The 12,270-nt window shown below is 35.3% G+C and overlaps 1 protein-coding gene across 2 annotated transcripts in view; it reads left to right on the top strand.

The window, feature by feature from the left end:
• Window positions 1-12,270, top strand: part of ACAD11 (acyl-CoA dehydrogenase family member 11) — a 70,767-nt gene that overhangs the window by 26,406 nt on the left and 32,091 nt on the right. For both annotated transcript variants that reach the window (XM_074312842.1, XM_019725930.2), the window contains 4 exons: window positions 378-484; window positions 1,485-1,611; window positions 7,793-7,870; window positions 8,542-8,680. In XM_074312842.1, coding sequence (XP_074168943.1) covers window positions 378-484; window positions 1,485-1,611; window positions 7,793-7,870; window positions 8,542-8,680 — 451 coding nt within the window. The remainder of the gene's footprint in view (window positions 1-377; window positions 485-1,484; window positions 1,612-7,792; window positions 7,871-8,541; window positions 8,681-12,270) is intronic.

Here is a 12,270-nt window from a genome sequence, read left to right as displayed (position 1 = left end):
GCTTTCTTTTTAGTTTTATAGTTTATTTTGTTTTAGTTTCTTCAGATTTTCCCCCACTATGAAGGGAGAGCAGTGATCTTCAGAAGTGATATAACTTGCCAATTTGGTATCTTTGGTAACTGCTGAGCTCAGTTTCAAGTTCGGTTTGAATTCCCAGTTACAGTTCTGTTAGGAAGAGAGTGTGTTTACTAGATGATACCAGTATGACTCTTTAGCTGGGGGGTATGATTATTCCTTCTTGTAAATTAATAGAATTGATTATCTGATTTATATCTTGGTACCTTGTGAGTTTAGTGACTCATATAAACTGGGAAAATGGAAAGACTAAAGAAGAGTTTTCAATTAATTTTAACTGCTTCATGTTAATTTACTTACAGGGAGTATACAGTAGATATCTTCTGGGAAATAATGTATCTGAGAATAGCTTTCTGTTTGCCAATGTTGTGCAACCTCTGGCAGAAACTGGACTGCAACTCTCAAAAAGGTAAGCAAAATAGATTCTTTGGCTGACTCAAATTAGAGCCTTTATTAAGTATGTGAAGGTTATAAACTTTAGGGGGATAGGGATTGTTTTTATTTCTTACACCAGAATTGCTGCTGCCAATCACTATAGTTTGGCAAATCTCTATCTGCCTGAAAATAAACTGACTTCAAATATAAAAATTACGCATATTTATAATTAAAAGTATTTTGATAACTTGAGTGTATAAACGTTTAAGGATATAGATAAAATGTTTTCTTCTAATATTTGTTACTTACATATACCCACTTAAAGTTATAAATTATATAAGGTGATTTATTAAATTTGGGAATATTGCTCTTTTCCACCATCACATCATGATATTTTATTCAGACATTTCGTACCCATCTTTGAAATCCTTGTCTCCATCAGTGGAGCACTTTTTGAGGCATGTAATATGCTTTACCACCCACACTCCCATCTCAGGGGTGTAATATGTAGCACTTACTGAATGTGTGGATGATATTGTCTCTGGAAATTCACCTAAGCCACAGATACGTATATCATAACAGGACAGCTGTGTTTTACAACTCATTTTTTCGATGGGTATATGTGATCACCAAAACATAGCAACCAATGGTGTTACTCTTTAGAAGTCTTGTCTATAATGATATCCAGCAATTGTAATTGTGAGGCATATACTAAGAGTAATTATTAAATTTGTGTTCAATTTCTTTGGTTCCTTTTTAAGAAATTCTGACAGGTGACTTCAATAAAGATTCAAAACTCTCATTGATTGCAATCATGCCAGGCTTACATTTTCTCCAAACAGTGCTTTAAGCATTAAAATTTGATGTTCAAAATAAAGTGATTCCACATTTACCCCATAATAGGAAACACTTAAAAAATTCCAAAACATGGCAACTCCTTCTGAGGACTATTTTTGGGGAGCTAGGGAAGACTTCACATTATATTCAGAAATATAATGATTTTGGATATCTTCATAACATTTTTTCTTACAAAGAACTTTGAGAACTGTACCACCACACGTTGACACTACCCAACAGTTGTTTGCACAGAGCAAGAGAGGACAGGAAGTTCTTACTCAGGTGAAGCATTTCATGAAACAGCACATCCTTCCAGCTGAAAAGGTAAGTATCGTATGAACAGAATGTATTTGTGCTCGAGCACTATTGGTGAATTACTGGTTATCTCTGCTTCGAGGGGAACCATGATATCTTATGTTCCAGTTGATCCTTAACTAGATGCGCCTCCTCACCTTAGCACTGAGCTGCTACAGAACTTGATCCTGAAACATTCCAAGCTTTTAATATATGCCAAGGGAATGCCACAGATAAATCTGTGGACTTAAAATTAAGTCAAAGGAAATGAACTTTTTTTGTAAAGTTGTATTAAGTGTATTAAGAGTAAAACACTAATTTCAGGACCTTTCCCTAAGACAGTGACTTTCAGCCTTTTTTTTTTCTTCAAGCACCCCTTTGAGAATTAAAAGAACTGTAGAGAAACCAAGAGGGGCATATCCAGAAATTTTTGCATATCATTTACAGCTGCTCACAGATACTACCACCTCTCTCCCCACAAGCTACTATTTTGAGGTATTAAGTTTCAATTAGTTCACTGAGGGTAGAGATATAACATGGTACATTCATTAATTCAGTTAACGAATAATTATCAGGTACCTAATAATGGTTTAGGTACCTGGAGAGCCATTGAAAGTAAAAGAAAGAACATGTTAGTACTTATACTCCCCAGAGCTTATACTTTAGCATGAAACAAAGACATTAAGTAAGATGCTAAATGCTGTGAAGAAAAGATAAAAGCTATTATGAAAGTATGTAAGGCATTTGGGTAGAACACTGTTGTAGAAATTGTAAGGGTTTGATTCTAGCCCATTCGTGCCACAAGTTACGTGGTCTTGGGCAAATAACTATCTCTCAGAGTGTCAGTTTCTTCATCTATAATATTTATAGATATGACTAGATGTACAATAAATTCCCATTTTAATCTTCCAGATTCTGAGAGGTCTAGAGCTAGACTGACAAAATGAAATAGGAAACTGAAAAAGACCAAAATTCTTTGAACAAAAAATAGTCAGAGTTGATATGTGTTTATAGGATGATTAGTATTATTGCTTGTTATTTATATGAATAATGATCTCTTTTTAGCAAAGAGCTGGCCTAAACTAACTTTGCTCACAGATTAGGGTATAGTGTTGTTGTTGTTGTTGTTTTTATAAAGAAAATACTACTTAAATATGAGGACATTCCTTCCAAAATAGTCATTTCTTAAGTGTGTTCAGTGCTTAAAGTATCACTTTGGAGACTTTCTGTTCTAGTTAGTATATATATAATTTTGATTTCTAAAATTCTGTAATTTGGGGTATTAAAAAAATGCAGCACTTCTAATTAAAGATGGGAGCATTTGCCTCTCCAACCTCAAATAAAATCCTATTGAATTAACAATAAGAATTACTTTTTTAATGGAATAAATTGGTAAAAGCACATAAACAGGAGGGAGACACATCGGAGGATTAAAGGTTTTGAAAAGAGAATGCAAATTGGATTTGGAAAGCTACTGGTTCATACCAAAGAGTAAACCTTAACAGAGCAAGCCATATCTCAAAAGAATTTTGAAATAAGAGAAGTCTGTAATGCAGGTGGTAACCATTCTTTTTATTCCTTTTAAATAATGGGCTCCCCTGTAATTGGCTGGTATTGAGAGCAAGAATGAAAAGGGGTAGATGTTCAATCAAGATGTTTGATTTAAGAATTAACTTGTAGATGGGCCCCTTGGATTGGTCTTGAACACTCATGGGTGGCAGTGCTGTTTGCCCCAGTCACAAAGCTGCAAGAGTACTCTAAAGAAGCAAATGATCTGTTTCAGAGCAGCCAGGGCTTCACCAGGAGGGTAGTAGTCTACAGTAGGGTCTTTCATGTTTTGGCTTTTTTTTTTTCTGGTGGTGGGGGGTGGGGGTTTGGTGTAGACCCAGCTTGCCTATCAGCAGGCCTGATTCTTACCTGCTCACCTTAAAATGAATCCTTAAAATGACATGTTAGTGTTTGCAACCAGCCCATTGTTCAAAAGAAATGCGAGAATGAGCAGAGGAAACCATGTAGCCTTGCTCTTTCAATGTGAATGGGCAATCAAGGAAAACATGCAGCACAAAAGAGAAGTATCACAAATTGGATTGTGATACATCTACTGAACTCAATATCATGCAACTATTAAAATATTTACAAAGAATTTGCAGTAAAAGAAAATGCTTTATGGTAAGTAAAAAAGCAGTCTTATTATTTTAAAGGGAGAATTGTTAATATTTTCTGTGGCAAGGAAAGCCACAATCATTTTGTCTTTGTAGATCTTTCAAATCTGGAATATATGCACATCTAATAATGAGTTTTTGCTTCCTTTAAGAACTTGTACCAACATCTGTAAAAAATGTTTTATCCTGTAGAATGATTCTGAACAACACTAATCACTGTCTGTGAACATACGCATTTGAAATGATATTGGGAGAAAAGTAATTAGCTTTTTCAGAATGGAAGAGGGGCAGCCTATAAATTCTCTCAAATATTATTATAACTAAGTTTACAAAAATGAAAACAGTTATGTCTGGCAAACAAGATCGTATCACGTAATACATCTACATTTTCATGGTACATAAGTTTAGCTAGTAAGACTCTTGATGATTTTTTTTCTTAATACTTTTACATATTTTTCCGGTTTTCTATAACAGGAAAAAATAAGTTTCTTTTAAATTACTCTATTGACCTTATTGAAACTCCTTGAATATTGTGAAGTTAGAACATAAAAACCCATTATCTATGAAAGTGTTAAAAGGCAATTCTTATTTAAAATGGATAGGAGTCCAGAAAACAGCATGTAAAATAGGAACTAGTGACATATTACTGAGAAGAGACTTTTAACATTATTGTAAAATTAGTCATGTTTTCCTGCTGAGTCTATTAATGTACTAGGGAACAACTGTTGTTCCTAACGGACTTGTTTAAAGTGAAAAACTTTATATTGCAAAATTACTTGCAGGCTCAGATTTAAGATTCTGAACCAGCATACTCCAAAGCAGTATCTCAAGCAGTGAATGTTAAAGGTGATATTTTGGGAGAATTGATCAGGCATCAAACATATTTTCTGCTTACTTCTTTCACCAGTAAACTGTTTTTCATACTTTAAGAACAAAAGAAAGATTAACTACTAAATCTCTTAATAGTTTAGAACAGGAAGTATTAAATAATACAAGTTTTTAGATAATTATATAAACACTGACGTAATTTAATTTCTCAGACTGTAGTGTCATAGAGAAGTAGCCAGAGATGAGGAATTTATAAATGTATTGCACAATATATTTCTTACCAAACACAATAGCATTGACTATTTTCATGGCAATATGATGGATGGAAATAATAAACAATCCTAAACAGGAAATCTTCCTATGTAACTGACTTCCTGACAGAAATAGCAAATGCTGTTCATCCTGGTGCCTTTGAAAGAGTCGTCCTTTGTCTTCTTGAAGTTTCCACTAAATACAGCAGTACTCTAGACTAGCTAGCCATGCTTCAATTAAAGTAACATTTTAGTATATTACTTACATGACTAAATTGGTGGAACAATTTTAGAAAATAATATTATATGGAGTTTTAATGTTAATAGCCTTTAATCCAGTTAATAGCCTTTAATTCTCTGCTAGCCTACGTGTAGAAAAAAAATAATAGGTACAGAGATGCTATGATAGCAAAATATTGGAGAATGCTATTATCCAATTTTTTAGTTCATCTTATTTCTTTTAGTTGCACAAATTAGAGATTACTGTTACTGTTTTATGTGGCTATTACCCATGTATTTATCATGTATTTTGTATTCCTTCTTGCAACTCAGATGTTTCTTCTAGGATCAGGTTCTTTTAATGAGAATCTTATAGTAAATTTTTATCTTTTTCCCTTTTCCTTTTTTTACTGAGGAGAGGGAAGTAATGATTTCTATTCCTATCTTTGCCCATCTGTCTGTACATCTGTCTATCTATATCTATCTATCTTTCTCTATCATCTCTATCTCTATGTCTTTATGTCTCTTTCTAATGCCTTTATTTTGCCTAATTCTTGAAACTATGTTTTATTTGTTATATACTTCTTGGTTGACCGTCATTTTCTCTCAGCAATTGAAGATACTATCCCACTGATTTCTGGATTATTTGTTGCTTTGGGAAGTCAGCTCTCAATTTTGATTGTTTATCAGTAATCTGCCTTCCTCCCTCCCCTACCTCCTTCAAGAGCTTTTCTTTATTCTTTCCTTCTTTTTCTCTTTTTTTTTTTTTGATGTTCTGCAGTTTGACTATACTCTGGCTTCATTGTGCTTTCTGAATTTGAGGATTGTTATCTTTTATCAGTTCTGAAACTTCTTATAGTTTTTTTCTAACGTTCCCTCTCTCTCCATTCTTTTCATCTAGGGCTCCAGTTAGACTTATGTGAGAACTTCTCGCTGTATTCGTCATAACCCTTAACCACTCATATTTTCCTTCTTTTGAATGTCTGTGCCTCATTCAAGAAAGTAATTTCTTCCAGTCCTTTTTGCAATTTTTTTTTCCCATCTGTAACTAATCTTATTTTTCAACCATCCACATATAGCAGTGGTTTTCAAAATTTGGAGTGTGTCACAACCACCTAGAGAGCTAATGAAGAATACAGGCGCCCCAGGTTTATTGAAGTAGGATAGGGTCTGGGCTCTGTTTTTACCAACTTCCCCAAGTGATTCAGAAACCCACCAAAGTTTGAGAACCACTACCACTGAGTTTTTAAGTTTAATTACTATGGGTTCCCCCCACCCCCCAAGTTGCAATCAGTTCTTTTTCAAATTTGGCCCATTTTGAAAATCCTTTGTCATATTTTTCATTCCTTCTTTTATTATTGAAATCTATCGGAGAGAAATATATTCTGTATCAGATCATTGTTCTATCTGTAGTTTTTGCGAAGTGTGATTCTGTTTTGTTGAACTATTGTTTTTGCTAATTCTTGCTAATGGTGGCTTGTTTCCTTAACTGTTTAGTACTTTTTCATTTTGAACTCATGTTCTTTGAAGTAGAATTTAATCTGCTGGGATTATTGAAGGCTTTGTTTACAACTCTTTCCTCCAGAGTGGATTTGCTTTTGCTTCTGCCAGGTGCTTTCAGGCACTGTCACCAGGAACACTGCAAATTTAGTTTTTGGCTTGAGATTTTAGGGACCCACAGGTCCCTGAATTCAGATCCTGAACTTGGGTAAAGACAGGATTCAAGTTAGAAATGTTTCTTTTCTTCTATTCCATCATATATATGGCCTATATCCCCATGGCCTACCTCTGAGGGCTGGGTTTTTTATTTTGTTTTTTTTCCACTTAGGTTTTTCCCATTAAGCATGCTGACTTTGGTTAAGGGAAGAGGTAACCTCTGGTCCTTTCCCTGTTTGGGGCATTTGGCTGTCTCCTTAACCCCCCCACCCCTCCCCGCCTCTGTGGCTCATTAAAAACTAAGGCCTAGGCCAACCTGGACCAGCCTACAGCCCCAGACAAACTCTGCTCCAGTGCTTGTTTTACACCTGAAGAGTCAGGTTTTTTATTCCTGGCCTCAGAGGGATTTCCTTATTTTCCTTCCATCATACCTATGCATTACTAAATGCATGTTTTAAGTTATTTTTAATATTTTACCTGACGTTTTTATTTGTACTACCCTGGAAGGGGTTTCTATGACCATCTAGTGTGCCATAAAGCTGAAAATGAAAGTCTCAAATCTTGGTATAAGATTTTAGAAGTTTATCATCTGTCGACTGGTCAAATAATTCTCCAGGTAGTCCGCCAAAAGAGCAGTTTATTAGAGAAAAGAAAAAGAAACAAAGCCACCAAGGAGTGTGTGAATGCACACTTGCCGGCCAGTGTTCCAACCAGCTGCCCATGTGCAAAAAGCCCCGATTCCAAGATGCTTCTCTATTTATTAGCATCTCTGCCCTGGAAGTTACCACAAATTTTAACAGGAAGTCAGGACTAGAGTTAACAAGGGGGCCCAACTCCACCCATAATCCTCCCAGCTCTATGGTTAATCATCTTAAGATCATATCTAATATTGAGGCTGTATAAATTTTGTGAGCAACAAGCCTCTAGAATTTTTATACTTCTGTGTCTGGTTTTAGAAAGAAATATTATTGATTTAATAGCAGCTGAAAAAACTTCTTCACCTAAATATATTTACTTTGGATATTAACAGTTTATGGTATTATTTACTTTGTATTAACTTCAGCTAATAAACTTTTTTCTTTTTATTACATTAAGGAGGTAATTGAGTTCTATGTTCAAAATGAAAATTCAGAAAACAAGTGGAAAAAACCTTTAGTGATTGATAAGCTCAAGGTAAGAAAAATAAGAAAACCTTTAACATAAAATGTACATGCAGGTTTCTTTAGAGAACTTAGTTGTTGCTGCTGCTGTTATATATGAAGAGGATAATTCTAGTAATAACTGTTTTAAAAGGAATATTAAAAATAGAATCTAATATACAAATTAGGTTATATAGTGTTTTGTATATGGTTTGTAATGAAGACAACCTCTTATAGCTGTTCAAAGAAAAAAATATGATGAACACTGCTTGCTACCATCTGTCACTTAATTGAAACTGAAGTCAAGGCAGGGCTTAATCCACATTTCATGTTTTCAAATTCTAATAGCAACACATGTTAGGAATTGAGATGCACAAAATAATATATTTGGCATTAATTATACTCAAGCGTGGGAGGTTTTGTAATAGCCATCCATGATTCAGTAAGAAGTACTCAAGTAAGCAAATTTAGTTTTTCAGTCAAATCTAAGAAAGCTTAGAGGAAAAGTCATTTCTTTAACAGTTAAGAAACTGTTTTATGGTGAATTAGTAACTACTTGTTTTTGCACTCTAGGATACAATGAAATAAATAACTTCATAAGTGTTTTTAAATTTCAAAAAGCATAAATACCAGTATCTTTTAAAAATAAACTATTTTAAGTCATGGTAAATTATAATCACTCTGGCACGTTAATCACCTTGACAGGAAATGGCCAAAGCAGAGGGCTTGTGGAACCTGTTTTTGCCAGCTGTAAGTGGTCTCAACCAGGTGGACTATGCCTTAATTGCTGAGGAAACAGGGAAATGCTTTTTTGCTCCAGATGTCTTCAACTGCCAAGCACCAGGTTACTACATTATTTAAAAATAGATGTTCTCATATATTTTGAGCAGTGTTTAAAATTTCTCTATTTTAACAAGGACGTTTTTTATTGTTATTTTTTTACATAAAGTTCTTGATTTATAAATTTGTCTATAATTTTACTTTTCAGTTACTTTGAGTTAAATTTTTAAAAAAATGAATATAATGTTCTCAATGGATTACTCTTTTGTTAAACATCATTACATGAAGAGTATTTGGGAATAAAAGCTGCCACAAAGGGATTAACAGGAGAAGGATTGCAGTTTTTTGACTGGGTATTGGATATGTCTATGGCTAGCTGGAATGGATAGAGAATGCCACATCTTTTGATTAGCCTCACTGTTTCTCCATTTATTCACCAATTAGTTATTGATTACTATGTGCCAAGCACTGTTCTAGATAATTTGGGATATATCAAAGAGTAAAATATACAAAGATTCCTGCCCTCGTGGTGCTGATACTTTAATGGAGGGAGACAAAAATAAATAATATAGTAAATAAGTAAATTATATAGTAAGTTTGAAAAAGAAAAGTGCGTTGGAGGAAAAAAAACGGGAGAGGAGCTCTGGAATGCTGAGGAACAAGGAATATGGATTACAATTTAAAATAGAATGGTCTTATTTAGAAGATGACATTTGATAAAGAATTAAAGAGAGTGAGAGACTTAGCCATGCTGATATCTGGGGAAGAGTTTTCATAGAAAGGGGAACAAAAAATGCACAGGCCCTAAGGCACTAGTGTGAGTGGTGTATTTCAGGAATAGCCAAGGAGGGCAGATGGCTGGGAGAAGACCAGAAGATGTCAGAGAGGAGAGAACCTTATTTGTTGGGCCTTATAATACAAATAATGGCTTATAACAGTACAATGGGAAGCCACTGGGGATTTGAGCAGGGGAGTGTTAAGATGTAACTGCAAAGGATCACTTTGGCTGCTGTGTTGAGAATTAACAAAAGAAGGAGGAAAGCAGGGAGTCTGTTGTAATAATCCTGGTGAGAGATGATGGTGATTTGTTCTAGGGTACTAGCAGTGGAAGGGGTGAGAAGTGGAAAGATTCTAAATATATTTTGAAGGCAGAGCCAAGAGGATTTCCTGATTGGATGTGGGTTATAAATGGAGAAGTGAAGAATGCCCCTAAGGACTCGGGCACAAAAAAATTGGAAGGATGAGGGAAGGAGGCCAACTTTTCTTTAAAAGGGTAATATGGAAGGGATAAACTTGGAATGTAGTCTGTAGAAGGTGTTTTCAAACCTGGAGTTGCAGAAGAACCACCTCAGGAACTTAAAAAAAACACAAAACCAAGATTCACAGACTCCATCCTGGACATTCAGTAGGTCTAGGGTAGACCCTAGGAATGTCTTTTGTATTGTTTTTTAACCAAGTTACTCTGATTATTCTGACGCTGTCAGTCAAGAACTAGCACTTGGCTTGTAGTAGAAGGATTATGGTATGATATCCTATAGTGTTCCCGCAGAAGTTAGGCCTCAGCATTGCCTTTTGTGCTTATTGTCTGGCCCTGGTGCTAAAGCTCTCCCAAAAAGAGTTAAGGATGGGGCCGCCACAAAGAGGTGTATCAGATGTTGGAGAGAAAACACAATGTGGTTGCATAGCAAAGTGTTTCCTCACTGGACTTTGACGCTCATTTCTTTGGAACTATTGAGATAGTTCATAGACTTCTGATGATGGTTGAACTTGTCGCTGACGTGGTTTTCCGTCTTCAAAGCACTGATTTATTACATTACTGCTGTACTCCATTTTCATCTAATAATGAGGCTATTGTAAAAGTAAAGAAATCTATTCACAAAGTTTCTACAGATTTCGTCTCACTCATGTAAAGCTATTACATCACGCTATGTAGGTGACATAATTTTATGGAGAGAAAACTGGTAGTTTTTTGTTTATAACTTTTTTATTGCTACTCAGAGTTAGAAATATATTTTTTATTGTGACCCAGTATGTGGCATATGTAGTTGTATGTGCATGTTCATTGATGGATGGATGGGGTGAGAGATATATATTACTGAAAAAAGGCTTCATGCAACAATAGTTTCCCTTTCTACATGCAGTGCATTTAGATAGTTTCCACTGAGTCTAATCAAATATACTCTATTTTGATCTATTTTATTTTATTAGAGCTTGCTAGCCATACGCGTATTTCATTAAATTGATTTCATGAACACTAATAGGTCATAGTATGAAAAATAATGCTATAGAAGACCTGCTTTGCACATACAGCTCTGCCACTATTTCTCCATTTGACCTGTGAACTCACTTTTCACTAGATGGTTGTAGACTTTGTTTAGTATTAAAATTTCATGAGTCTTTCAGTTGTAATATCTAAATGATATTACCCAACTGCTGAAATTTAAAAATTGGCCAGGAAAATATATTTTCTTTGATAAAAGTCTGATCAACAACTCTCCTCAGCAAACAAGATGTGTAAAACCGTAAGTAAAAAACTAAGCATTTGTTTTCTTTTTGTAGTAGAGATTTCTTCAGGAAGGCTCTGTTGGGATTGTGTTTTGGAGCATTTCTGAAGCAGATGAAGAAGGGGAATTGATGCCAATTAAATACTTTGAGAGGTTTCTTAAGTATAAAAGATGAATTTCTACTCCAGCAACCCAGGTTATTTCTGAAATAGTTATAAAAGCTTATGGGAAACATCATCTTCCAATTTGTTTTCTTTTTTTTTTTTTTTTGCCCTTCAATAAGTCAGACAATATTGTACAGTGGAATGTTGAAAATAGCAATTTTAAGAGTCTCATGCTCTACCGACTGAGCTAGGCAGGAGCCACTAGAAAATAGCAATTTAATTCTAAAGCTATTACTGGAAAATTTGGGGGCCATTGGGCTGATTTTTGGGGAAAAATTTTTTTGTGGAAGTAATTTAGGTTCTTTTCCCCAACCCATAAATGATAGCTTTGTTTTGCCAGCTTCTTGGAAAAAACTGGTAATTTTTGAAAAGTTTGTATTCAATATTTATCTCATTTGAACTGGAACAAACACTGAATTTAAAACAAGCAAAGAAAATAATGACCTTCATTAATTCCAACTCAGGGCTCATTTTCTTCCTCAGTCAAAAGGAATTTTAAGCTTGTGTTAATCTACTAAGAATTTTGTGTATTTTAATATAATTTTGTTAGGAGTGTCTGAACAGAGTACCAACATATTTTAATTTTTTTTTTAACAGGACTTTTTTTGGGGAACGGTGTGTCCTTCCAGGACTTTTTCCAAGTCAAGTTGTTGTCCTTTTCAATCTTAGTTGTGGAGGGTGCAACTCAGCTCCAGCTCCAGCTGCTGTTGTTAGGAGCAGGGGGCACAGCCCACCATCCCTTGGGGGAGTCAAACTGGCAACCTTGTGGTTGAGAGCCCGCGCTCCAACCAACTGAGCCATTCGGGAGCTCAGCGGAAGCTCAGCTCAAGATGCCGTGTTCAATCTTAGTTGCAGGGGGCGGAGCCCACCATCTCTTGCGGGAGTCGAGGAATCGAACCAGCAACCTTGTGGTTGAGAGCCCCCTGGCCCATGTAGGAATCGAACCACCAGCCTTCAGTGTTAGGAGCACAGAGCTCCAACTGCCT

The sequence above is a fragment of the Rhinolophus sinicus genome, linkage group LG10, assembly GCF_036562045.2.
Source record: "Rhinolophus sinicus isolate RSC01 linkage group LG10, ASM3656204v1, whole genome shotgun sequence".
Lineage (NCBI taxonomy): Eukaryota > Metazoa > Chordata > Mammalia > Chiroptera > Rhinolophidae > Rhinolophus > Rhinolophus sinicus.
Note: the sequence above shows the minus strand (reverse complement) of the source record. Positions and strands in the feature narration are given on the sequence as shown.